This window comes from Chelonia mydas, chromosome 11 (genome assembly GCF_015237465.2).
Source record: "Chelonia mydas isolate rCheMyd1 chromosome 11, rCheMyd1.pri.v2, whole genome shotgun sequence".
NCBI lineage: Eukaryota > Metazoa > Chordata > Testudines > Cheloniidae > Chelonia > Chelonia mydas.
In genome coordinates this window covers 416,197-443,611 of record NC_051251.2, presented here as the reverse complement: position 1 = coordinate 443,611, position 27,415 = coordinate 416,197, and the positions used below count along the sequence as shown (strand labels likewise).

The 27,415-nt window shown below is 54.9% G+C and overlaps 1 protein-coding gene across 4 annotated transcripts in view; it reads right to left on the bottom strand.

Moving 5' to 3' along the window:
* Nucleotides 1–3,777: 3,777 nt before the first annotated feature.
* The window catches only part of LOC102933813 (serine/threonine kinase 11 interacting protein), a 34,946-nt gene continuing 11,308 nt past the window's right edge, over nt 3,778–27,415 (bottom strand). For 2 of the 4 annotated variants that reach the window (XM_037911969.2, XM_043524839.1), the window contains exons 4-25: nt 23,188–23,262; nt 22,798–22,893; nt 21,628–21,735; nt 21,355–21,426; nt 19,618–19,747; nt 19,256–19,359; nt 17,994–18,083; nt 16,892–16,933; nt 16,254–16,421; nt 15,800–15,881; nt 15,311–15,682; nt 14,920–15,110; nt 13,202–13,312; nt 11,687–11,882; nt 10,623–11,081; nt 9,222–9,337; nt 8,912–9,009; nt 7,330–7,508; nt 7,039–7,123; nt 6,434–6,519; nt 5,236–5,465; nt 3,778–4,665 (exon numbers count right to left, since the gene is read on the bottom strand). In XM_037911969.2, the coding sequence (XP_037767897.1) occupies nt 4,525–4,665; nt 5,236–5,465; nt 6,434–6,519; nt 7,039–7,123; nt 7,330–7,508; nt 8,912–9,009; nt 9,222–9,337; nt 10,623–11,081; nt 11,687–11,882; nt 13,202–13,312; nt 14,920–15,110; nt 15,311–15,682; nt 15,800–15,881; nt 16,254–16,421; nt 16,892–16,933; nt 17,994–18,083; nt 19,256–19,359; nt 19,618–19,747; nt 21,355–21,426; nt 21,628–21,735; nt 22,798–22,893; nt 23,188–23,262 (3,231 nt within the window). In that variant the 3' untranslated portion in view covers nt 3,778–4,524. The remainder of the gene's footprint in view (nt 4,666–5,235; nt 5,466–6,433; nt 6,520–7,038; nt 7,124–7,329; nt 7,509–8,911; nt 9,010–9,221; nt 9,338–10,622; nt 11,082–11,686; nt 11,883–13,201; nt 13,313–14,919; nt 15,111–15,310; nt 15,683–15,799; nt 15,882–16,253; nt 16,422–16,891; nt 16,934–17,993; nt 18,084–19,255; nt 19,360–19,617; nt 19,748–21,354; nt 21,427–21,627; nt 21,736–22,797; nt 22,894–23,187; nt 23,263–27,415) is intronic. The other 2 variants (XR_006284706.1, XM_037911970.2) reach the window with 2 other exon arrangements.

The window sequence follows — 27,415 nt, the reverse complement described above, 5'->3', positions numbered from 1 at the left end:
CACTCTCCAGTGACCGCCAGGCCAGTACCCTGAGGTCCGTGGCTAAAGCAGGGGGGGTGTTTCCCTCTGGCTGCTGTTTTTCTGGTTTGTCCTTTCCCTGATGTTGCATCCTTCTGGCAAGGCCACAGAGCAGCCTGAGTGAGTGCTGGGCCAACAAGCTCGTGCCTCTATTCCCACCCATGCCCAGCCTAGGACGGAGCAGACCCAGGGCCTGAAACAGAGCAGAGGGGGGCGGGGCGGGGGGAGAAGCAGTCCCAGGGCCAGGGGAGGAGGAGCAGTCCCACTGGCTGGAAGAGGCCTGGAGGAGCAGCAGAGAGAGGCAAAAATGCCCTTTCAATGTAAGTGCATCAGCTCCCTCTGCAAACCCATTCCTCCCTGCTGGCTCTCAGGAACTCAGGCTGCAGCAGCAACTGCCCTGACACAAAACACCGCCAGGCAGCCGGGCGGGCTCTACACCCTGCCACCGTGCAAGGCCCCAGCCCGGCTGTCAGTTTTCCCTGGCTACGGCCTGGGGAGACAATGCCCAGGTTACAACCCTCCCCCCCCCACAGCTGCCAGAGGGGGAGTCCAGGGGCCGCAGGCCCTGAGCCTGTCTGCAGGTCCTGTGGGCAGCAATCCGCCCAGCAGCCTCCCCCTGCCCCTTTCCTTTGGGGGATGGTCGGTAAGGAGAGGAGTGGGGAGCACAGGTGAGTCCAGGGGCTCCAGGTTCAGCACGACAGCAGGAACCTTTCAGCACAAGGTGCTGCAGGAAATGCCTCATGTCCACACCAGAGTGACCTCCCGCGCGAGGGGGTGTGCACACAACTGCACCAGCCGCCAACAGCCCCAGGGGTCCTCCCACAATGCACTGCTGCAGGGGCCTGGCTGGTCTCCCGGCTGGGCAGGGGAGGTCTAGTTTGGCAGAAGCCCCATCCTCGCCCAAGGAGCGCTGCACCTGCCCAGTCGCAGGTACCGGCTGCGATCACAGCCACCTGCTTCTTGAACTTCCCTGCGACTCCGTCACCAGAGCGCTGGAGGTGGCCCTGCTACAAGGGCCCTGGCCATCAGCCGGGGGCCAGAGATCCAGAGCCAGCAACACTCGGTCATTCACAGCGCTAGAGCGGACAAGGCCGTCTCGGAGCTCGTGGAGTGGGACACGGTGCAGAGCAGAGGAGCTGCGGGTCTTTCCATGGAGCTTCAAGCAATGACAAGGTGGGGAATAGTGGGGCACCACCGTGAGCTGGGCAGAAGCTTGGAGACTCCCACGTCTGCAGCCGTGCCCCTGAACATACCATGGGCAGCACTATGCAGTGTGGGCGCAGAAGTGAGGCCAGCTCTGTACGGGTACAGCCAGGATATGCTTTGTCACAGGCTGCAGCAGCTCCTTGCCCACTCCCCACTTCCCCAGGGAGCATGGAAGGGGGGAGCATGCAGAGCAGCTGCTGAGCTAGGCGCAGGGCTGGGCCCCAAATGACAGAAGAACAGGGACCTGTACAAGCCATGATTAGAGAGAAAGGCTCCTAAGCACCCGACTGGGGACTCTGGCCCAAGCCCTGTCGAGCAGCAGCATGCTCCGCGCTCAGGTCATTCTGCTAGCGTATGACCCAGCTGGGTAGGAGTTGCTCACACAGCAACATGCAAGCACTGGGAACAGTTAACCTCAGGCCCCACTTGAAGCCAGCTGAGAGCATACCACTTTAGGCCCATTTTCCCCAAGGCTGGGGAGTTCTCCCATCTCTGAGATTGCCCCACAGAGCAGGTGCTGCAGCCAGGGCAGGCCTCCCTGCTCCCCACCCCTCATTTCACTGAGCTGGTCTCCAGTAGCATTGCAAGGGAGGAAGGATGCCAATGGTTCGAGCACATGTCTGGGATTCTAGAGACCTGCTCCACCAGGCTGACTCCAGACTTTCTGGGCCTCTGGTCCCCTCTGGGCCATGGGGACACCAGCACCACCGTGCTTGGCCATGGCAGGGGGGGAAGAGAGGGTAAATAGAGTCCAGGCCAGGAGGGGACCAGATACCACAAGGGTGAGGGGCCTGGAGCGGGGCAGGAACTAGAGACTGCCTCCTGCTGATTGAATTTGCTTCTCTCTTCTTCAGTGAGACCCTCCACACCAGGGGCTCTCCCTTTGTTAATCCCATGCCAGCACTGATCTACTATCCACACCCCCTTCTCCTCCATGCTAGGGGTCCTACACAGCTTCTCTGCCCACAACTGCAGCCCAGGAGACAGTGCCTCATGACCGCACAGGGAATTCAGAACTGAACTGCTACCTTCCCTGCATTCTTGGGACCTCCTGGGCTAACGCATGGTGCTGGCCATTGCAGGACTGCAGCCACCCCTGCCTGGCTGTGGAGGAGAGTGCTTTTGTGCTCACACTTTAAGAGCTCATAACAAGAGTCCCAAATAGATTGCTCTGATTTGCACTCTGGTTTTAACAACCCCCTAGCCAGGCAGGGCATTACTGAAGTGGAGTCCTGGGTTATCTGAGAGGGGAAAGACAGGCACCCTTGCGTCAGGGCCTGCTGCAGGAAGGCACTGCAGTGGTGATGCCTGAGGACAAGGACCTGCTGCAGCCCCTGTCCCTTGGGACAAGGCTTCCAAGGCCCTGGGTTTCTGAAAGGTGCAGCTGAAAGTGAGACTCGGGCAGAGGCAGGAACAGAACCTGGCAGGCCTGATGCAGGCCCTGGCCCTAGCCCATCCCACAAACCCCTAACCACCCATTACTGCAAAGTGCATGAGCCCAGAGAGGTTGCTGTTACTGGTGAGATCACTTGGCAGAGCTGGTGTGTTAACAAAGGGTCTGGCTGATGTGCATGCAGGGTGCATGGCTCGCTGCAGGCCCATGGGCCTGGAGACAATTTACCAACTAAGCAGGAGGCTGAGAGGAGGCCACATTGGCCTCCCAGCCTGGGGGCTCTTCAAGGCTGCGCTGCAGCAAGGTGGGGAATAACCCAGGTCAGTAGCACTTAGCCCCAGACCACTTCCTTCAGCTGGGGAAGACAGCCATCCTCCAGGCTGACCCAGGGCTGCTCAGATGGTGTCAGGGGCACTACAGTGCTGCGGAGAGAAGGGTTGTTCAGGCTGGAGAAGAGAAGACTAAGGTGGACATGGTAACAGTTACAAGTACATAAAAGTTTGTTACAAGGAGGGAGAAAAATTGTTCTCCTTAACCTCTGACAATAGGACAAGAAGCAATGGGCTTAACTTGCAGCCAGAGTGGTTTAGGTTGGACATTAGGAAACATTTCCTGTCAGGGTGGTTAAGCACTGGAATACATTGCCTAGGGAAGTGGTGGAATCTCCATCACTGGAGATTTTTAAGAGCAGGTAAGACAAACAATGGTCAGGGATGGTCTAGATAACACTTAGTCCTGCCATGAATGCAGGGGACTGGACTAGCTGACCTCTCAAGGTCCCCTCCAGTCCTACGGTTCTATGACTTGCAGTAAGAGCAGCATAGGTTGTTTTGTGAGGCAGAATGCAATAGTCCAGACAGAGACTTGATCAGGACAGCAAACTAAGCCTCTTGTCTTGGGAGAGGGCTGTGAAACAGCAGCCTTGAGGAGAGATCTCGGCTGTGTGACCCACCTGAGGGAGGCAGCACATCCAGGAGCACAGCCTCCTAGTGCCACACTGGGGAGTACCCCCAATGAGCCACCAGTCCACTCACTGCAGGATCCTGGGGTTCCTTGCAAGCCTCCCAGTCGAGTACCGAGAGGGCCTGTCCCAGCCTGGCTTGCAAGCCCCAGGAGGAGCACACGGCGAGGCAGAGGTTGCAGCATGCAGGAGACAGAACTGAATAAATAGAAGCTTTTATTACAGTAGAAAATAGTAAAACTGTCCTGTTTAAAATAGACTCACTGCCCCCCAGGATCCCCAAGCAGCTGCCCAACCCCACTGAAGGAGTTACAAGCAGCAGGCCAGGCTCTGCCTTGCTGAGCAGGCACAGATTACTCTGCCCAGGGTCACCCTGGCCCCCCTCCCTGGCAGGATGCCCTGGCCCATCTGGGCAGCCAGCCCCTGGCTCAAGGCAGGAGACATCAGGGAAGCCACAAAAGGCCAGACACAAATAAATATGGGTTTCAGCAGCACGGAACTGGTGACCGTCCTGAGAGCAAGTGGACATGCAGCAGATTCCTCTGTCGGGTGTAAGGGCTGCCCCAGATGCCTGCCTATGACCTGTCTGAGCATGCTTTGGCTCCACCACCCACCCTGCTGGGTTCCCACTGGCCCTGGACCCCAGAGATAAATAGGAAGTGACCTTGGCATGGTCACTACTCCCCTTGAGCGAGACTGTCAGAAACCACCAGGCTGCAGCTTTGTGCAGCTTCCACGAGGTTATGTCAGTGTCTGCACCACGTGTTACCCCTCTGTGCTCGCCTCCAGACCCAACCAAGTCAGTTCAGCTGCCAAACCAGCTAAAACATTCAGTGCTCCCCTCCTCCCCACCAGCAAAGGCCCTGGGTCCAGAACACAGGAGCAGGCAGAGGCCACTGAACAGGAATGTCAGGCAGCCAGCTCTGCCCGTCAGCAGCTACCATGCTCACTCCGGGACCTCCTGCACTGTCTTCCGCAGGTCAATGGAGAACATCTCCTCCCAGGGACCACGGATCCACTCAACCAGCTGGGCCAGCAGCTCAGGACATTCTGTGTGGATGTGCCACGTGCTCTCCACTTTCAGCACCTACATGGGGAGTAGAGAGGTCAGGATGGACCTAGCTCACAGTGGCTGCTCTGGGGATTTGCTGCTCCAGTCTCACAGGCCAGAGATCAGTGCCCCGTATCCTTATGCTTCGAGAGCTGGCTACACTTACTGACCCGAGCAGCTGGTGCACTCTCCCACGGCTGGGTGCCCAGTGCCGGGATCCATGCTCCTAGCCACCCATCGCAGCAGGCCCCATGCAGCACGGAGGCCTGGATTCACGCCAGGGATCCAGCTCCTTGTCACAGGAACGGGGTCTCCCTGTGCCTTGCTCCCAGGACATGGCTTGGCTGTGCTGGTGCAGGTGGGGCAGGCATACGCACACTCTGGTGAACAAGAGCAGCAGCTGCTGGCTGCAGGAGAGACCCCATGGAGCAGCACTGTGGCACGCCTCACCTGCCACCCTGGCCAGAGACCCTTGGGTCTGGGACAGGAGAAAGAGGTTGTGACAGAACAGAGGGTCCTCATTAGGGTGGGCTCTTGAGTCAGAGCAGCAACCCCTGCCCCAGGCACTGGGGACCCTGTGCGCCAAGGGATGCCCCACCCCGTTACCTCGTCATAGAACATCAGCTTGACATCACAGGGTGAGAAGCGGTAAGTGATGACGCTGCTGATGCTGCTGATTGGCTGCTTCTCTTTCAGTTGGACACTGCTCTCGGGGGGCACCTCCCTCTCACCAGCTGCACCTGGTGTGGGCTGGACCCGCTGCCACTGGTGATTCTCCTCCAGCAGGAGCAGAGTGCTGAAGGTGCTCAGCAGAGTCACAGGGAAGGCAGAGGCACCTAAGGGGGAATGGGACTGGAAGTCGGGTCACTGGGATCTCCTTACTCAGGCCCTGGATCCCCCATGGGGCTGGCTTCTGTGCCCCTGCACGCCCAGCCACACCAGCCCCAGAGGGGAGTCCCCACACTGCCCAGGAGTGGGTGGTGCAGGAGGCCTGACCAGCCACCCCATGGCTGAAGTGGGGGGATAGGGAAGCAGCTCTTTGCAACTGCTCTGGTGAGGGACCGGCCCGAGCCTCGATCCCTGGATCTCATGGCCAGATGGGCCCATTAGATGATCTAATCTGACCTCCCACATGACAGGTCAGAAAACGCCAGCAGCTACCCCTGCACTGAGCCAGGGACTTGTCTGAGGAAAGCTCCCGCCAGGAAGGTACCAGGCTGGATATGCAGAGTCAAGATGGAGAATCCACCACTTCCCTTTGGAGTTTGTCCCAGTGGTTAATCCCCCACACTGGGACAAAGCGTGTGGCGTATTTCTAACTGGAATTTGTCTGACTTGTTCTGCCCGTCTCCACTCGAGTCAGGAGCCCTGCAGCAGCAGGCAAGATCTCCCCAGGAAGGTACATACAGGCTAATCAAGTCACTGCTCTGTCTTCTTTGGTAAGCTACACAGACCGCTCTTTCAGTCGCACTGCAGGGTGTTTTCTCCAGCTCTCATATTTCTGTGCTCTTCCCCGCACCCCCTCCAGCTTTTCAGACACTTTTTAAAGTGCTGACACCCAAACTGAGCTGCCTCAGGCAGTGCAGCCCCAGCCTGGAGCCGGTGACGGTCACTGGCCCTTTGAGAGGTGGAGATGCTGCTTCCCTCCACGCCCAAGCTCTGAGGGGCTCCTACAGGAAACCCTGCTGTCTGCTCCCACCAATGGGACGACTGTGCCACCCCCATCCCCTCCCCCGGGTGGGCAGACAGACACTGCCACAGCTGCAGGCGGAGCAGGGCCTAGCACGGGACAAGCACCCCGTACCTTGGATCAAATACGCCAGCAGGTAGAAGAAGCGGCTGGACGTACAGTCTACAGCCACTGAGCACAGGGCCTTTTCCAGTAGAGGCCTGGAAGAGGAGACAGTCGTGAGTTGCACAGACACCCACCTGCATGGCTACAGCCTGCTCCAGGGCAGTTCTCTCTCTTTCACCACATCCTGCCCTCTGGGGCCTCCCCACCGTTAGTTCCCTGGTCCTGTCTCAAGCATGTTCCTGCTGCCTTCCCAGTTCAGATTCAAACCCCTCCCTTCTGGGCTCCATGCTGCCCTGTGCCTGCCCGTATCAGGTCCCACCTTCTCCTGTTTGGCCATACTGTGTTCTGTCCACCCCTCTCCTGCTCCCAGCTCCAGAACTCCCTATGTCCAGCTCAGCCGCCTCTCCCTCCCAAACCCCCTCTCTGGCCTGTGTGCTCCCCAGCCAACCTGCTACCCCCATCTATAAATCCAGTGCCCGATGGCAGGCCCTTGGGGTAGGTGTTTAGAGTGGGTGCCCAGCACATCCATGGGGCTGCATCAATGGTAGCAGGCTGAGAACACGCCGCATACAGCACATGGGGTGGGCAGGTGCTGCCCCATGGGCTGCTCTTACCATAGCTGATGCTGGGGACTCATCTCGACAGTGCAGATTTCCATCACTCTGCTCCTGTGCTTGCTTGGCAGCTCTTGCAGGAGATCTAGACAAGAGCAGAAAGGCAGACTGTTACCCATGGTGTCCCTGGGCAGCTGGAGTTTCCAGGTTAGAGTGAGCCATTGAAAGGACACTGGACTATTTCACCTGCTTGTTCTCACCAGGGAAGGGTTTTCCAACACATGGCCAGGTGCAGCCTCTTGCCAAGACAGGGACAAGAGACAAAGGCCCCCCATTCCCCACAACTCTTACATGTCAAGCACTGTAGGAACTGGTCACAGCGGCTCTGGTTTCGGACTAGCAAGTTGTAGGAGGCCTTGGGATTTTCAAACTCCATCCGCAGGCTCTGGTGGCCCAGCCCCATCTCCAGGTAGCAGAGATCGGACAGGTAATGAGAGTCATTTTTCTTCAGCCAGTCTGCTGGCTGCCCCCTAAACAGAGAGCAGAGTTCTCCACAACAGGCTGCAGCCACTCCCCAGCCCTCCACTTCCTCCTCTCCCTCCCTAGGCTCCTCTGCAGGCCTCTACTAGGAGAGGCTAAGCACAGGGAGAACCACCAGCTGCCTGTTCCTGCTGAATGCTCAAGGGAGAACATGAAGCTCTGAATGAATTTCAGCATAGCAGGGACATAAGAACGGCCACACTGGGTCAGACCAATGGTCCATCTAGCCCAGTGTCCTGTCTTCCGACAGCAACCAATGCCAGGAGCCCCAGAGGGAATGAACAGAACAGAAAAGCAAGTGACCCATTCCCTGTCACCCATTCCCAGCTTCTGGCAAACAGAGGCTAGGAACACTTCAGAGCATGGTTTTGCATCCCTGCCCATCTAGGCTAATAGCCATCGATGGATCTATCCTCCATGAACTCATCTAGTTCTTATTTGAACCATTATAGTCTTGGCCTTCACAACATCCTCTGACAACAAGTTCCACAGGTTGATTACGTGTACTGTGAAAAAAAACCCACTTCCTTTTGTTTTTTTTAAACCTGGTGCCTATTAATTTCATTGGGTGACCCCTAGTTCGTGTTCTTAAGCGAGTGCTATTTGTGCCTTCTCATATTTACGGCACTTTCTCCACCCCAGTCATGATTTTACAGGCCTCCATCGTCTCCCTCCATAGTAGTCTCTTCTCCAAGCTGAACAGTCCAGTCTTATTAATCTCTCTTCCTGTGGAAGCTGTTCCACACCCCTCATCATTTTGTTGCCCTTTTCGGAACCTTTTCCAATTCCAAAGTATCTTTTCTGAGAGGGGGCAACCACATCTGCACGCAGTATTCAAGATGTGGGTGTACCAGGGATTTATACAGAGGCAATATGATATTTTCTGTATTATCTATCCCTTTCCTTATGGTTCCTAACACTGTTCACTTTTTTGACTGCTACTGCACATTGAGTGGATGTTTTCAGAGAACTATCCATAATGACTCCAAGATCTTTCTTGAGTGGTAACAGCTAATTCAGGCCCATCATTTTATATGTCTAGTTGGGATTATGTTTTCCCATGTGCATTACTTTGCATTTATCAACATTGAATTTCATCTGCCATTTTGTTGCCCAGGGACCCAGTTTTGTGAGATCCTTTTGTAACTCTTTGCAGTCTGCTTTGGATTTACCTTGAGTAGTTTTGTATCACCTGCAAACTGCCCCCTCGCTGTTGACCCCTTTTTCCAGATCAGTTATGAATATATTGAATAGGGCTGGTCCCAGTACAGACCCCTGAGGGACACCACTATTTACCTCTCTCCACTCGGACATGCCCAAGAGGCCAGGACAAAGAGCCTGCAGCAAAGCAACTGCCCCAGGGCCTCAGAGCCTGTGTAGCATTGCTCCTCACCTGATCTCCCCAGTGACTTCCAGCATGTGAATCCTGAGATCTGAGGCCACCAGGAGCGCAGGGAACTCCCCGTACCGGCCAAACTTCACCATGGCCACCTGGAAGAGCACAGTGTGGGGTAGGTCGCAACCCATAACAGCCTGCTCTCTTGTCCTGGGCATTAGGAAGCATCTCAGCCACTCCTGCCCCACTGGCCCAGGCATCCACCCAGCCCACCTGTGCAGCCAGTACAGTCAGCCTGAGTGCAGAGAGTCTTGCATCAGCCTGCACCTGCTGGGGCCTGCCCGCCAGGTCTGTGGGAAGCCCTCACCTTGAGGAAGCACTGGAACTCCTCCACATTCTCCTCGAACACCTCCATGTCCAGGTAGAGCCTGAGGCGATGGTCCACGGAACGGAAATCCCTCACGTCCAGGGTGCAGTTTGTGGCTGCAGAGAGCACAGCAGGCAGATCAGCGATCCTGTGCTCCTGCAGCAAGGCCGCCCCGGTGAGCAATCCCTCCACCAGGCCCCAGCAGTGTCAGCAGCCAGGTAGTGATGCTTGGAGTTGTTGGGCATGTGCACATACAGGGGGAAACCAGTCTGTTGGGTCCCATCCACCTCATTCCCCCAGGCCAGAACAGGGTTCTTGGCCACAGCATCACCTCTTGGGCTCTGTTCATCCAAGCAGGGAAGCCTTGTTCCTTCAGTACTGAGATATAATGGTGGGAGTCATCTCCTAAAAGCATCCTCCATCTGCAGATGTTCTCACCCTGCTCTAAACTCATTTTTCACCCAGCTCTGGGGTTGGCACCTGGGGCTGAGTCTGATTCAGCTACAAGGGCACTAGCAAGAGGCTATTTTAGACCATGCGATCCGGTCTTTGTCCAGTGGGCTGAGTCTGGCACCCTCTAGCTAAACAATGCACAGTCCCACAGGGTGCCTCTTTAGAGCACCACAGCAGGAGTTAGACACAGGGGCACAGCCAGGGGTTGGGTGTACGGGCTCCCAAAGCAGGATGAGTTGAGGCCAGGCCGGTCCCTGCTGGCAGGGATTTTAGGCTCGGGAGGCCTCCTGCCACAGCAGGAATCCCAGACCCTTCAGTGAAGGAGTCCAGCACAACTCCCAGCATGCAGGGCCAACAGCCAGAACACAGGTCCTTCTCATGCAGTTGTGAAGTGAGGACCTGTGAGCCCAACACCTATCCCAGAGATCACCATGGGCAGGAGCAGCCATAGACCCACAGCAGCTCCTGTTCAATGCCACACACTTATGCTGGTACTAGAGAGCAGATGCTGCCACACATGCCAGCCCCATCCGATCAGGGGAGAGCGATTAGCAAAGAACACTCAGGAGAGACAGCTGCCCAAAGCCCCTTACTGACTGTCAAGCCATTTGTGTTCAGCAGATTGGCCACCAGCCCTGGGCTCCAGTCTTGTCTCTGCCATTGGCAGCCCATGGGCAAGTCACCCCCTGGACTCTGTTTCCCAACTGCAGGATGGGGCCTGGAGTCTGGAAGGTGGGGAGTGAAGCATTACTACTGTGAGGTGTCAGCTATCCCTGCTTGGAGTGGGGGCTCTTTTCCATTCAGCACTCTGATCCCTCCGAGTCCCCATCTCTCCCAGCTCAGCAGGGCCTCCCCCACCTGCACTGGGTGCAGCCCAGTTCAGACTGCCAGCACCTGGGGCGGGGACCCACGCACACAGATCTAGCCCAGCAGCTCTGCTTTGCTCACGGGGACTGAGGTTCCAGGTCTCCTCGGACTCCGAGTTGAGCGAGAGCTGGGAGGGCGTGGGCCCACGGGAGGCGCCATAGTGGTAACTCCCCATCAGGCTCCCTGCACTGGTGTCTGTCCGGCTGAGGGACGAGTAGCAGCTCTTCACGCCCAGCTCCTTCCTCCTGCCATCCCCATCAGAGCTGGAGTGGATGGTGCTGCCATGGTCACCGCTAAGCTCCTGGGTCCTGGGGTCGGTCTCGGAGCTGTCGTCCTCCCCCCCAATATAGAACTGCCCACTCTGGCTGCCCAGGACAGACGCTGCCTCCAGACTCCCCTGGGGGCCCGGCTCCGACAGGGGTTTGTCCGTGTGACGCTGCGGGGGCAACGGGGAGCTGGAGTGCCTCTCACAGGGCAGGAGGACGACGTGGTCGCTGGAGCAGCTGGGACAGACCATGGGCTCACCAGGGGCAGCAGCCTCTGTAAGGGGGGGCAGGGGGGAAAGAGGGGGTCAGGGCTAGATAGACATAGCTCTTCCCAGCCCAGGAACTCAGATTTAAAAAAACAAACCAAACAAAAAACACACCACATTTTTTTTTTAAAAAAAGGAAAAAATAAGGAAGATCCAGCCCAGCCCCCAGGGCACTCACCCAGCCAACAGCAGCCTGGTCCACTGGTTGAGTCCCTGCTCAGCCAGATTCATGAACAATCTAGTTAAAAAGTCTCCCTGACCGTGTTGTCCTCTGGACCACACCCCCAATCAGCAGGCAACACTCGGCTGACTCCCTACATCCACCTGCAGCCTGCCAGCCCCCTCACCTGCTCCCAGACCCCAAGGAGCCATTTGCCTTAGACACACCGAACGGCTGCTGTTTAATTCTTCCTGTTGGACAAGGCAGGCTCCGTCCCACCCATGTCCTGATCCATCCCCTTCCCAGAGTATATTCTGTTAGCATGAGTGCCCCCTCGGCATGGCCAACTGATTGCACTTCTCATACACCCTGGACCATTGCCAACACTTAAGCAACAATGCCCGGGGCACCGGGCTGTTTGCCAGGTGCATTCAGTCTGGCCTAGCACCATACCTTGGTTTGGCTGGGCTGAGGTCTCCATGCCTTTGCCACCTTCAGCTTCCGCAGGATATGGACTCTGCTGCCATGGTGCCAGGGGCTGGGCAAACTCCTGCTTGCATTTCAGGCACTGGAGCTTCATGGACCCCTCCTCTACTCCCTGAAGTCTGCGATTCTCCTCCAGAGCAGGGGACAGCACTCTCAGCACACACTGAAAGCAGCAGCATAGGGAGAGATGGAGAGTGTGGCTGCCAGGGGGCTGCATGTTTGAGTGAGACCAGGGCATGGATGTGAGCTGGGTACACCTGGCACAGCACAAACCTGAGCTCGGAATTCAAGCACAAGCACTGAGAGTCTGGGGGGCAGGAGAACCAGCTAGCACGGTCAGACTTGGCCATCGTAGCCTCAGCCTCACAACAGGTACATGAGCAGAGACAGCTGCCCCAGTTCCACGCCAGCATGGCTGCAGGATGATGGGTCCCCTCCTCACAGGCAAACTGACAGCTCAGTCTAACCAAATACTGAGCACCGAGGGATACTGTCCAACCGGGGTCTCCAGCTAGAGGAGGAAACCCAGCCCTGCTCCTAGTCCAAGCCTCCACCCCAGCTGCTGTTTCACTGGAACTCTTCCGTGGCTCCTGACCCAGCTGTCCTACATACGCTCTCACCAAGGACGGCATGATGCACTGTTGGGGTCTGTGCAAGCAGCCAAGCAGGGGGCAGTTTTTTCCCAGCCTTTGCCTGGACACACACACTGCTACAGGCAGCAGGATTTCCCCACATTTACAGGGCAGCCAGGTGTTCTTGCTCTTCAGAGTTCCCATCCACTGACACTGCCTAGAGCAGCCTCTTGGCTCTCGGTTAAACACCCCACCCTCCCAATACCCAGAACGTGGACGTGAGATCACTGCCGATGCACTTCCTGTGCCTCCAGCAGGGTTTCGAAGGCCTGGGTTCTAACTGGCTAGCTGTGATTCTACGCCCTCCTCAAAATAAGTGTGTATTTCCTAGCCCCAGAAGGCCCCTGTGCCAGGAGCCCTGGTCCCTCCACAGCCTAACACATCAGGGTGTAGTTGTTACTCCCCACACCTGTGGGTCCTGCACAAGCCATTTAGCAGGTCCTCTGCTGCTTGTGGATCTTGGGATCCCTCTACAGCCTCCCGGAGCTTTTAGATGACACACCCAGCAGAAACTGCAGACCTCAAGTGTCATCTAGAGCCTCAGGATGTCAGTGTACATATGCACTCACGCAAAACACTGACAGACCCCAGTCACTGGCAGGCAGGATCAAACCTGGGATCTCTGGAGCTAAATGCATGAGCCTCTACTGCATGAGCTAAAAGCCACATGGCTCTTAGCTACAGCTGCAGCAGACTCAGTCTCTAGCTGGGCTAGGTGCCAGAGAGCCACACCCATCAGGCATGGGCCCAGAACAGAAGGCCAGGTCCACTGTGGAGCCACCAGCCCTGCTCACGCCACTGGTCTGTGCCAGGTGGCAGCTCAACATATGGACCCCACACCTCCCCTCACCTGCATACAGAGCTCTGGATGATCATCCAGCACCACGTATCTGCGCTTCCGACGGTCCTTGCGGATGTAACCGAAATGGAGCGTGAGGACAGGGAACACGCGCTCCAGGTCCTGCAAGGAGGAAATACAGCAAAACCCCCAGATCCCAGTCAGGAGAGGCCAGCCCATGGCTACATGCTCCTGGGATTTAGCAGAGTACTGCACGGCACGCTGGGCAGGACCATTTTTGGTGGCATCCTTTAAAGGGAATGGGCAGAAGAGTAAGCCCATAAGCACTAAAAGCACCAGAAATGTTCCAAGGCCCAGATCAAGCCACTGTTCAAAGAGAACACCTGCTGTGCCATGCAATGCCTCTACCCAGATCGGGGCTGGGGAAGACCGAATGAGTCAGTGCTGCCAGAAGGGCTAAGGAGGGGATGAGGAGAAATGTAAGAAGCAGATGAGAACATCACCAATTCTAAGCATATGCGGACTGGATTCTGGAAAGTCCAGTGAGACTGTCTGGACCCAGTTAATGCAGTGGGGTTGTAGCCGTGTCAGTCCCAGGATATTAGAGACCAGGTGGGGGAGGCAATATCTTTCACTGGACCAACTTCTGTTTTGAGCTCGAAAGCTGGTCTCTCTCACCAACAGAAGTTGGTCCAGTAAAAGATATTCCCTTCCCCACCTGATCTAGACACAAATAAGTCATTTTAGAGTCTAACTTGATCATAAGCTATAATGGGAGGCCGTGGTCAGTAGGGCAGAGGGGTTTGCATACTAGGAGGGCAAGGAAACAGGCTAACCAGTTTACTGAGCTGCCAGCAGTTTTACAGAGCCATGGAGAAGCAGGACTATACTGGACGATTAGGGAAATTTGCTGGACTAATCTCAAAGAAACCTGGCAGCTACTGCCCAGGCCAGGAAGCTAATCCCAGTGCTATGCTGGGTTACAGTGTGGTCGAGTACAAAGCCCAGCTACAATCCTTTAAGACAAACGATGTGTTAAGAGCTTTAACCAGCTCTATTTCCGGAACTCTCTCCCATGAGAGCAATTTCTTCTACTCCCAACACAGAAGAGCACATCCTGCCCTGTCTCTAACCGAACTCTAGGGCTGACTTCTGCAGCATTGCCCTGTGTGTCCTTCAGCAACATGGACCTAGGCAGCTCTAGGCACAGGCAGGAGGGAGAGGTCGGCTTTAGGTTTTGCATGCTGGACCAATGACCCCTTTTCCTCCAGCTAAGGCTTTTCCACCCCTCAAGTCTGTGTCTGAGATGCTGGCCTATATGAAAATGAAGGGGCAAGTGGTAAATAGGCCCAATGGCCTGTGATGGGATGTTAGATGGGGTGGGATCTGAGTTACCACAGAATTCTTTCCTGGGTATCTGGCTGGTGAATCTTGCCCATATGCTCAGGGTTCAGCTGATCGCCATATTTGGGGTCAGGAAGGAATTGTCCTCCAGGGCAGATTGGAAGAGGCCCTGGAGGTTTTTCGCCTTCTTCTGTAGCATGGGGCATGGGTCACGGGTCACTTGCTGGAGGATTCTCTGAACCTTGAAGTCTTTAAACCATGATTTGAGGACTTCAGTAGCTCAGACAGAAGTGAGAGGTTTATTGCAGGAGTGGGTGGGTGAGATTCTGTGGCCTGCATTGTGCAGGAGGTCACACTGGATGATCATAGTGGTCCCTTCTGACCTTAATAACTATGAATCTACCTCACACAGAGCCTCAACTCACCATCCTTCTCCAGGTCATTTCAGAGGTCTCCACTTTCTGCAGACTTCTCAGTTCCAGTTTATGGACGACTCTGGCTGCCTTCAGCTCCACCTCAATCACATGTTGGGCTGTGATGCGCAGGAAGATCCAGTCTGGCTCTGGGTCACCGTCCCCTTCTATCTGGCTCACTAACACAGGCTGGCAAAGGTCCACTGCCAAGTCAGATGTCCAGAGGTTAGTATACACACAGCACTCCACCCTTGGTGCTTTGCAGGGGAGCAGCAGCTCCTCTGGAGCCAGGGGGAGGATGGAGGGAGCTCCAGGTGCAGTCTCATAGCAGGGTGTGACCAGAGCAGGAAGAGGACTACATGCAGATGGGCTGAAAAGCTTCCCCCAGGCAGAACCTATTTACCTTCTGGCTTCTCCTCTTCCTCCTGGGCCGCAAGCTCATCCGCATCCATCTCTCCTTTGCGGCTTTCTCCCAAGGACTCCTCCAGCTGTGGCTCCTTCTCCTCCTCCTCTTCCTCCCTCATGCTGTCCAAGGGGAGAAAGGTGTCCCTCAGCAACCCAGAGGGTCTCTCTTGCTCCTGGGTGGTACTCTCGCTCGGCGTGTCGGTGCCAGGCAGGCTGCCTGGGACCTCTTTTGCAGGACAGCAAAAGGAAGAGACAGGCCCCTCCCAGTCGTGCTCCTCCAGTTGCCTCTTGTACTGGAGCCAGTCAGCACCAAAGTGATCTCGGAAGGCGTCCATGCGCTCCATCTCCTTCTGGTGCCGCAGGACCATCCCTGAACAGAGAAAACATCCTGAGGGCCTGGGGAGAGTCACCACCCACAGAGCCCCCAAGCCAGACCCCCCCCATGGGTAGGGCAGTTACTGTGTTACCGACGAGGGGAGAGTCTCACCAGCTGAGGAGGGCAGTGCCTGGTACTCGTGCTCCGTATCACTGGGCTCTGAGATGCTCGGCCGGCGCACCCTAACGTTTCCCTAGAAGAGACGGAAGGAGCAGGGCTGAGTGGCAGAACCACCCATGTGATGAGACCGTGAAGGATCCCTTAGTCCCTGAAGAGCCTGAGGAGGCTAGAGCACCTGCCCTGCATCACATTTGTTCCAGTAGGTCAGGTTCAACCTTTTAACCCAAGCCTCTTCCTCAGAGACTATGCTAGCTAACCCCCTTTATACAGCAAGGCCACGATCCCCACACTACCACAGAGAAATGGATCAGACGGGGGCCCCACTGTATTTCACATGGCAAAGGAGCTAGTAACTCTGGGTAGTGAGTGACTCAGTCACAGTCAGCCCTGGATCAGGCCCTTCATCTGAAGCCCCAGCTATGGAGCAAAAGAACCAATAGAAGACCTTGGATTTTCTCTGCGGGAGCCTGGCAGCCCCACTCTCCCCTGGGGACTGGCTGTCGCTGAGGTCTGCACCGCAGGAGCTGTCCAGGGCACTGCGGTCCAGCAGCGTCTTCTCCGAGGTCGAAGAGTGGATTGACTGGGCGATGACCTGCCCAGATTTTGGAAGGTGCTGAAGCAAACAGAAGACAGCGATATTAGCTGAGCATGGAGGGGAGACCAAGGAGGGTGTGGGAGTGAGGCAAACCAAGCCAAAGCATGGAGGGGCCATGGACTTCCCCAGAGAGATTGCCTGTTTCCCCCCAGAGTGGGTGGCAGGTCCATAGCTGTCTGACTGGGGCAGCTTTCCCTCCTTCCTCAGTTTAACTCAATACCTGCAACTTCTATGGACATAGGCAGAGATCTGACTGGTTAACTGGCATCCCAGAGGTGCTGTATAACATGGCACCTTGCTGGGGGAGATGGAGGTCTCTAGGAGTTTGGTCTGGAGCAGACTATCACTGCACCTCACCTGCCGTCCTGCTGCTCGTGGATGGTCCCTAAGAATGGCCAGTTACAGTGAGAACAGAGCAGAGGAGCTGCTTTCAGGAGGAAGAGCATATCCACCCCAGAGCGAGCTGCAGTTTATCACCCCATACTCACCATCAGGTCTGAGGTAGTCAGCAACTCTCCATCCAAGAGGAGCTGTAATGACAAAGAAACCCATCTGCAGTCAGCTGGAGCTCGGTGCAGCCTTCTATTGGCCCCCTACATCAGTCACATTCTGCCTGGCTGGGACCCCCAGCCTGCACCCACTCTGTCCTAGGACACAACTGTTACACAGCCAGATGCCAGCCTGCCAGGAACCAGATTTCCTTCTGCATTCCTAGTGCCAGAGTCACTGTATAGTGTCCTGGTGAACGAGACTCAGATTAAGGCCCAGAAGGGACCACTGGGATTGTCTAGTCTCACCATGTAACACAGGCCATGGACCTTCCCAAATAACTCCTGGTAGAACTAGAGCAGATTTTCCCGAAAAACATCCTGTTACCACAACCCTGGTGAACTGTCCCAACTCCCCTCACTGCAAAAGCTGGCACCTTATTTCTAGTCTGAAGGTCAAGCTTCAACATCTAGCCCCCGGGTTGTGTTATACCTTGGTTTGCTAGACTGAAGAGTCCATTATCAAAAGGTACTTCTATGCTGAGGCAAGTCATCCCTTAACCTTCTCTTCGACAAGCTCTGTCACTGGATGTAGCTTAATCTAAGTCATGGTTTCCAATAGGTGAGAGCAGAAAGGGCTGCTCCCAAGAAAGTTATTCCTGAGATAGGAGAGAAGCAGGGATAGTCCCTGTACTCTGCGGGGGCAGGGGAGATTTTAGACCTGCACTGATGAGAGATTTTTATGGTACCATCTAATCACTTTTAATGTCTGCAGTTCTCTTCTTCTGCTCAGCCCCAGAACTGCCAGAGAGACTGATCCTGCAGCCCCAGGGGCAGAATGTATGTAGCAATGGCTATCAGTCCAGATGGTTAGGGACTAAACCCCCTGCCCTGGCCATCTGCAAACTCCAACTGCCAGAAGCTGGAACTGAATGACAGGGGATAGATCATCTGATAAACTGCCCTGTTCAATTCATTCCCTCTGAAGTACCTGGCACCAGCCACTGTCAGAAGACAGGACACCTGGCTGGATGGGCCATTGGTCTGACCCAGCCTGGCCGCTCTCCAGACTGCATATGGAGTATGTGGCTCCAATACTCACACTGAAGGAAGCTGCCCTGGGAGACAAGTGTACGATGGTTGCAGATCGGTGGTTCTGGTGAAACCATAATGGGTTTCCCTCCAAGTGCAGCTGGGAGAGAGAGCAACAACAGTATGTGTCATTATCCATTTGCATTCCAGACTCCCACCAAGCCTGCCGGCGACCAGTCCCCTCCCACACAGCAAGGGCTAGTAACAGAAGGAGCCACTTCCTCCAACTGGGATGGCAATGAAGTGGCCCATCCAGGAAGGAGCTAAGCCTAGCATTGCCATCTCTCTTGGTCTTTTGGACCTGCTGTTTGAATTCAAATAGAGAATGAGGTCAAAGGATCTCCAGGTTGTGTTCCTGAATCCTCGAGAGCCATTCCAATACAAATGTCCTGATGTGTAGTTCATAGAATCATAGAATCTCAGGGTTGGAAGAGACCTCAGGAGGTCATCTAGTCCAACCCCCTGCTCAAGGCAGGGCCAACCCCAACTAAATCATGGCAGCCAGGGCTTTGTCAAGCCAAGCCTTAAAAACCTTTAAGGATGGAGACTCCACCTCTCCTCTAGGGAACCCATTCCAGTGCTTCCCCACCCTCCCTAGTGAAATAGTTTCCCCCCACCAATATCCAACCTAGAACTACCCCATTACAACTTGAGACCATTGCCCCTTGTTCTGTCATCTGCCACCACTGAGAACAGCCGAGCTCCATCCTCTTTGGAACCCCCCCTTCAGGTTCTACTCTGCAAAGAGAGTGTAAAGCTAGTTTTTAACCTCCAGCTGTGCCCTGTGTGCAACAGAATCAGTGACTAGAGTTTGAGTACTTCACGCTCCCAGGGCGCCAGAGACTGCACAGTGGAGAGGGCAGCTGGAGTCTATTTCCACTTGTGTATCAGAATGGTCTCAGATCTAGCCAGTGACATATGCGAGCCCTCTGGAATACAGAGGAGCGCACAGTGGTCTCCAAGGGCAAGATTTGGCCTGCATAACCTATGTGAGGCAACGGACGAGGGAGAAGGAAACAATCTCAGCTTGACCTGGATATAGGGTGAGGCTGCGAGTTCTGGAAGACATCCCTGCTGGATTCATTGAGAGAGTGAACAGAGACAGCAGTGTCCTTCTTACAGGGACCCTTGCCAGAGAACCATGCCAGCCCTCCCCCCCACAACTTTCCTCACTGAAATCAGAGTCTGCATTGAACTCCGAGACTTCCCTTCTCCCCTGCACCTCAGGACCCAGGGGTCTCCCTCTCTCACCCCGCCTGGCACTTTGCTCACTTTTCTCATGTTGTGCAGCATGGACAGTGGTGCTAACTGGGCATGTTCCAACAGCAGGTTATAGGCTACATCCAGGTGCTGCAGGTTCAGCAGCTGCTCCACCCCTGCAGACAAACAAGAGAAGCCAACAATCAGCCAGGAAATCCAACACAAAGGAGCTCCTTCTCCCTTGCCACAGGATCAACACTAGCTGCCGTGCCTGACAGATCTGAGGTACTGCAGACCCCAAGCTCTTCCTCCTGGGCTGGGGAAGGAAGGGAGAGAAGGAATGGCTCCAGGCAGAGGGAATGGCCCCAGGCCACTCCCAGTTCTGGGATCCAAGTGCCTATGACTCCCCAAGCCATCCCCCTTCTTGGACTCACCATTAATACTGTCAAGTTCATTGTTGCGCAAGATCAGAGTCACCAGCTTGGTTCGACTGTAAAGTCCCAGGTTTGGCACCTTTGGCAAGAAGTTATAGGCCAGATTTAAGTACTCCAGCTCTGTAAGGGTCTGCACAGAGAAAAGGAGAAGAGCCCTCAGAGCCACGCAGTTACTTCTCTCCTGTTACAGGAGGTGGAGCCCTACCTCAGCCATTCACAGAGGCTGCACTCAGAAGCTCTTCAAGTGCTTTACAACCATCTGTGCCGGATCTGGACTAGACCCCAGGAGCCCTGGCTCACAGCTGCATGCTCAGAGCTTGTTGTCCATGAAGTTAAAGAACAGCGGAACCCAAACAAAAATTTTACGTTAAGGGTAGAGCTATCTTAAAGCCGATTGACAGCTTAGCTTGAAAGAGCAAATCTGAAAGTCAGGAAATTCAGCATCACTGAATTCTAAGGCACTTCCATGTCCCCCATTCCTACAGTCCAGCACCTCACAATCACTAGTGCATTTCTCCTCGCACACGCCCTTTGAGGTGTGGAGCGCGGCTTTTCCCATGCTACAGACAGAAAGGAGGCACAGAGGAAGAGACCAGCCCAGAGGAAGTCTGTGGCAACACAGCGAACGGAGCCCTGCCTCAAGTCCCAGGACAACCTAACCACTGGGCAATCCTTCCTCTCTACTCACACAGCTATCCAAGATGCTGTGGCTGTAAACACCACAGCGTGGGAACGTATGGGGGTGTCTGTCCGAGCTCTAGCCACGGTCCCAGAGCAGCGAGAGGTTTCTTCAGTAAAACTGTTCAAGTTCACATTGGGGGTGGCATTTGCAGACACACTCAGCGCTGGTCTCACTTTGCTCCTACTGGAATCTGCCAAGTGTTAACATCCACTCCCAGGGGAGCAGAGCATGTCAGCACTGACTGCGTTTGAAAATCCCTCCCTCGGTTGTCAGATTTCACAGTTCACATCACATGGAGAGACACCCTCCCCATTTCGTTATTTTAGAGAGAAAGGCTAAGTGTGGCCAGAGAGTGCTGCTCAGAGGATCACAAAGCACTGGCTCAGTCTTAACAAGGCAGCTGCTTCAGGACTGTCACACCACTGACCGCAAGCCCCAGGTGCGGGTGTAGCGGCTGAGACCTCGTGATGTTGGAAGGTGAATGTGGTATGCCCAGAGAGGTCCCCAGTCTAGGGAAGGTAGCTGGCTTCTGGCTCGTGGTGGAATGGCAGGTTGAGTGGGGCATATGTCAGAGTGTCAGCCTTAATCATTCCAGGTAAGCGTTTGACATCATTCATTCCAGCAATGGCGCAGCATGCTCACACTAGCCACTCTAGTGTAGTGAAGAAGCACTGCATATCTGCACAGCAGTGGAACGAGGCTACTCCTGACCAATACTAACAGGAGCAGAAGCTATGCAGGGCCTCCCCTGAGACCGCCACAAGGGGCTGCACTGGCAAGTCTGGACTCCCATACATGCCTGGCCCCAGCTGATAAAAGGTTCAGGGAATCTCTGGCCTGTCTCTAGCAGGGAAGTAAAGGGCTGCTCATCAGGATGCTGCCCAGACAACCTTGGTAGGCTGAAGGGTCCGAGTCACAGCCCATAGCTATGCAGCAGCTACCTGCTTTAGGGTGGGGGTTGCAGATTAAAGCGAACCAGGGGAGATCCAGGCATGATCGGGGAAGACTCATGGAACACAGGGCTCAACCCCCAGAACTTGCCCTAAGATACTTGCTGTTAAGTAGTGCTCACAGTCCCGGATTCTGTTGTGACTCAAATCCAAGACCTTCAGGGCATTCAGCAGTTGCTGAAAGAGAGGGGAAAAGGGGTGCTAGAGCATCAGCTTCAAGGCCCTTGACAAAACAAACATCTCCGCAGCAGAAGGAAGGGCCAGGCCCTGCCACCCAGACTCCCTACACCCTTCCCATGGGGCCTGGCAGCATCATGACCATAGTCAATACCCAACCCCTCTACCCCATCGCTAGCCACAGTGACAGGGTCCCCTCACCAGAGATCCATCCAGGACAGTGATGGAGTTGTAGCTGAAGTTAACAGTCTGCAATTCCAGCCAGGGGAGGGCAGAGCTCAGATCCCCTCCGCAGGCTGAGATTATCTCCTAGGAAGGTGGAGTGAGGAGAGATTAGCAGCCAGCACTTGACAAGCAAAGGGATAGTAGCTGGGTACCAGACAGTAGCCGGCCCAGTACAGGGCTTGCACACTGAAGCTACAGGCCACGCCCCTGCCATTCTTCAGTCAGTCATCCCCACCCCGCAGAACATCCCATGCTGCTACCCATGGGGATTGGTGGGAGCCCCCATGGCTAGACTTAGAAGGAAGGGGATCCGCTGTGGCCTGGTACCTCCGAGGGCCTGCAGTTATTCACATGCTCTGATCAGTTATTCCTGGACCTGAGGCACGAAGATTAATCAAGCCATTTACAAATTGTTACAGCTTCAGCAAAACCCTCCCCCAGTGGCCGTCTACCACCAACCCCAGCCGGCTCTCTGCCAGGGCAGACAGGGAACAGAGCGGCTATGCTGAATGCGCTAGAGATCATGCAACTGGAGCTCTGGTAAACCAAGAGGAGTGAGTTCCTGAGTTGAGGACCCTCAGAGAACTCCCTGCTGGCTAACCCAGCTCAAGCTAGTAGGCTGCTAATAAGCGTTGCATGAGGATAGAATTGTTGCCAAGACCACTCAAGCCTCTACAGGTTAAAACGTGAGCCTCCCTCCCCACCAAACAGCCTGCGGATTGCAGGACATGGGCGCAAGGTGCTCCCTGTGGGCAGCCTCTCTACCAGCTGCAGTCAGTGCTTTTCAGGGGCAGCCTCATGCAGCACGTGGCAGGGCTCAGGGTCACAGGTTGGGAGGTGCTGAAAGGTCCCAAAGGAGACAAGCTCTTACTAGGCACGGGGGATAAGAGTATCCAGGCCAGCCAATGCCACCTGAACAGCCAGCAACTGAGGACCTCCAGAGCCAGAAGTTAGAGCCTGTGTGACAGACAGCAGGGAAACCTGACCACTCCTGACTAGTGAGAGTGAGTCTCAGCCAGCTGCTTGGGGGAGAACAGTAGCTCACGGAGACGCCCCCCCCCACCCCCCCAGCGCCTGGAAGACCAAGCAAACCAGTCCTTGCTCCCAGGGATCAGTTCCTGGCCCAGGCTCAGAGCCAGCACTCACCTCCAGCGTGCTGACACATTTACTGCAAGTTAAGGCCTCCAGCTGGGAATAGACAAATCGCAGCCCCCGCAGGCAGTGCAGAGGGACAGACTTCAGCTGGTGAGAGAAGGGGGAGAATGCATGCAGGCGAGTCACAGCACCAGAGCAGCCACCTCCCTGCCCCCAGCCCCATGTCAGGGGAGCCGCCCTTCTCCCAGCTCTACAGGAGAGACCCAGGAGCACTGCAGCCAGTACTCCCAGCCCACTCCAGTGCCGTAGGGGTCAGACCCTGCTCCTCTAGAGAGGGCGGCATTTCACCCAATCTCTGAAAAGCTGGGGCATGCAAGTGACTAGCCCCAAAGCCAAATGGCTGGGGATGGAGGCTCAGCTAGTCCTCCCAGCAGTACTGACCTCCAGGCGCCGGAGAGACTTGAAGGGGAAGATCTTCACAGAGGATTGGAGGTTACAGCTGGGAACATGAACGAGCTGCAGAGGGATGGAATGGGCAGTGTCATTCAACGCCTCAGGGGGGCGGGGGGTTACACAGTAACCTCACACACCTTCTCAGAGCTGCCAGAGCCCCTGTCTGTCCTCTGATTTCAGATTCAGCAGGCAGCGCCCTTCCCTCCAAAAGGGCGCCAACTCCTTGCCCTAATGCAGTGTGTCCCCCTTTCCCAAACGAAAAAGTAGAGTTTCATTGATGGTAAAGCGAGGACAGAACTAACTAAAAGCAGCCCTAAGACAGTGACAAAGGCAACGGTTCCCCTGCATGGTTCCCAAGGCGTGCTCCATAGGGTGCTGCTCCAAAGTCAGACTCCCATCACGCAGAATGTAACACAATAAAACCAGCACAAGGTTGGTATGTTCATTAATCTACACCTGAGCAGCGCCCCCTGCTGGCCCAAGCCTGATGCAGCAATGGCAACCCGCCCCCCCCCAAAATCAAAGACAAGACACTGCAGGAACCCAGCACTCTGCTGGTGGAGGTGCTACTTTTGATAGCAGCCTCAGCAAATGGTCCAGGCCATTTGTTCCCCAATGCAGCCTGGCTCACACATGGCACATCACTAAAAACGGTTATTAGAGCCCACAGACCTTGCCTAGGAAAGCATACAGCCTCCCCTGCCCAGCAGTGCAGCCGTACCAGCATTAGCCTGAGTGGGAGCGCTGGTATACACGAAGCTCTGGAGCGGAACTCCTTTTTCCCCACCATTCTGATTAGCCCTTCCTGTCAGTCGGTTCGACTCAGGCCTGGTCTACACCTAAGACTCAGGTGTACCTAGCTACTTTGCTCAGGGCTGGGAAAAATGTGGTGCCTTGTGCAATGCCGTGAAGTTGACCAGGCCCATCTCCCCACCCCGTACACACAGCTGGGAGGACACAGAGGCGGATTATCTACAGTCAGCCAAAGCCGCCTTATGTCAATGCAGGGAGCACCTGTGCTAGAGCGATACAGCTGCAGGGCGGTAACTGTGGCGCTGTAGTGCAGAGACACCCTGAGAACGGATCCAGTGACAGGAGCCACGGCTCCACTGCAGCCTGTGGTAACACCCAGTCTGCCAGAAAGGCGAGTGTTCGGTATCTCCCCCATACCAAGGCGACAGGCAAGGCACAAGCGGAGGGTCTATAAAACAGACTGGGCCTCCCCAGGCTTCAGACTGGTGTTGTAGACAGGCCTCAAGCTCCAGCAGCCCTTACCGAAAAGGGGCTTCCTTTTGCTTCCATCTTCCGCCCACTACATTTTATGGCTGCACCCAGTCCCTGTCTCCCCACAGTAGGATTTAGTTTTACTGAGACATGTTAATTAAACACAGAAGGAGACTAAGAGCAGGAGCCAGAAAATCCAGAGGTCACACTACATTTATACAGCCATGGCACTGCACTGCCTAATCAAAGGATAGACAGCGCGGAGTTCTGCGATGCCGCACATGGAACAAGGGCACAGTCACAGATCTCTGCTTCTCTCAAGCAGTGATGACAGCCAGACCCTTTTTCATTCAAGAGAGACTCACCAAGCCTGGAGCCGACAACTCCAGGCTTCATCACTACAGCCAAGAGCGCAGCTGGAAGGGTGGTTAATCACAGCTGTGGGTTTGCACAGCAGAGTATCTACTTAAGGGGTGCCCAGACTCACATTAACATTTGAGAAGAGCTTGTTTCAGGCCCAGCCTTTGATCTGTCTCCTGATAATTTAATAGCCTCCCCCTTTATTTACATTGCATACAGATTACTCTGACCTTTTCTCCAAACAGGTCACTTACTGCACAGTAACAGTAGCAACTTCCTTCCTTTCAGTGCTTGTTACAGACCTAGCTCATTAATTATGTTAAGACAAGCATACAACGTAGAACCTTTGTGATGAAGTTGTACTCTGATGGGTCTATTTCCCATGGAGTCTGGACATCATTCTGATCTCCTGTCCCGTTGTTTTAACAATGCCCAGCTCCAGAGCCCAGACAATTCAAAGTTAATTAACATTCAAATACTAGACACATTTTAACCCTTCTGCTGCTGAAAGCATTAGTAGTGAGCCAAGCATCTCAGGTCTGACTCTTGACACACTACCCTTAGGTCTGGTCCACATTCAAAGTTAGGTCGACGCAAGGCGATTTATGTCAACTTATGTGTGTGCGTCTACATTCAGATGAGTCTCCAGCTGACATCAGCGCCCTGTCAGGGTGCTGTAGTGAAGCCACCTCCCCAAACAGCCTGGACCATGTTCGACCTAATGAGGCCAACACCATCTGAGTGCAGACAGTGTGTGACCTGTGTCTACACTAACAGTCCTCCAGCAGCTGTCCCACAATGCACCATTCCTTGCAGCAGTGACTGCTCAGTCACAAAGGTGAACTCCACTGCCTGATGTCATACTGACCAGAACCCCCCACATTTTTAAATGCTTTTCCTGTTTGCCCAGCTTGGTGCACATCTTGCAGCTCTCCCTTGCTGGGCTACTGCACACAACAGATCCTGGTAGCTCCACGGTCTAGCCTGGCTCCTGCCTGGAGGAGACAGGAGGTCCTGGTCTCCTAGGCCTGTGGGGAGAAGCGGCTGTGCAAGCACAGCTGCAGACCAACCACAGTAACTGGACACGGGGAGACGGCACGGGGTATGCTGGCAAAGGGGTGCAATGGGGATCAGCTGCCGTGCCGTGTCAATGCCAAGGAACTGCACTAGGCATCCCACAAGCAGGAGCAACAGGAAGTGGGGGGGAAACACCAGTGCCGGAACCATGGCCCTGTCCCCCAAGACCCCCCCCCCCCACTCACCCTTACAGCCGGTAGAAAGTGATGGGGCCATGGCCCCTTGGCCCAGCGCCCGACCACAAGGCCAGGCTGGTCAATAGTTGATCTGTTGCTGAGCTGCAGGCATGCCACACTTGGCAGAGACCCCCGAGTACCCTGCAGATTGCTGTGGGTACCAAAACAGAGACTCCAGCCATGAACAGTGAGGAGACATGTGCCAGGGTGGTGAGGAGGAAGGTGTCAAGCCATGCAGCAAGCCTGGACCTGTTGAAGACTTAGTTGGAAACCAGCCAGTCCCATCAGCCAAGCCTGGAGGAGCCCAACGGAGCGGAAGGAAGCGTGGTGTGTGCAAGCATTTTCCCTCACAATGTTTTAAATGTAAAGACTGTGCCTCGCATCCCCAAGTTAAGCTGCAGGTGGTAATTTGTCATTGTGTTATTCACAGGAGAAGGGGCAGCGGGACAGAGAGGCAGAGTTAGCATCTGCTTTTCATTCCTGTTGAGTTAGGCAGGAGGGGCATAGGGAGTGACTGTACACAGAGATGTCCTATGTATCCTCCTGAAGTCTCCACTGACTCTCATGGAGATACACTGCGATCTTCTCCCAAAGATGTCTAGGGATGAGTCTTATTTCTTCCTCCACAGTAGGACACTTTTCCATGCCACTCTGCCTGGCCTTTAGCAGAGACCACGGCAGCAAACAGGCTAGCGCATACAGGCCAAAATGGCTTCAGGACACCAGCAGCAGCTGAGCTATGCCGTTGTTATTCTCAGCAGTGAGATATTAGCTAACATCACCCCCACCTGTTGGGAACAGGACCAATATTCAGTGCCATTGCCCTATATACCTGTACCCATGGCAGTAGCAACCGAAATTTCATTCTTTCCGACAATTGAAAATCTTAACGCCTTCCTCCTTCCCCCTGGTCTCCACCCTCACCCAGCCATACTCACAAGGCTGGGACTATGCCATGATACTCCAGACCTGACATGTCAATAAGGATGTCTTGTTTAAAATTATGGTAATAAGGGAAGGGAGTTTTGAAGCTTATCTTTCCCTTTCTGTTCTGACTGTACATCCAATGATCCATCTGTTTCAGAGTAACAGCCATGTTAGTCTGTATTCGCAAAAAGAAAAGGAGTACTTGTGGCACCTTAGAGACTAACCAATTTATTTGAGCATGAGCTTTCGTGAGCTACAGCTCACTTCATCGGATGATCCATCTGGTTTACCTGTAGCTGCTGCTATTGCAGCCCTGATGGGCACTCCCTCCCTGCAGAACATCTGATCCTGATGAGGATAAGGAAGAAGAGTACAAGGGAGTATGTTCAGTGAGAATCTGCAAGTCAGCATTGCATTGGACCGCAAACAAAGGGCCTGGTGGGCCAACACAG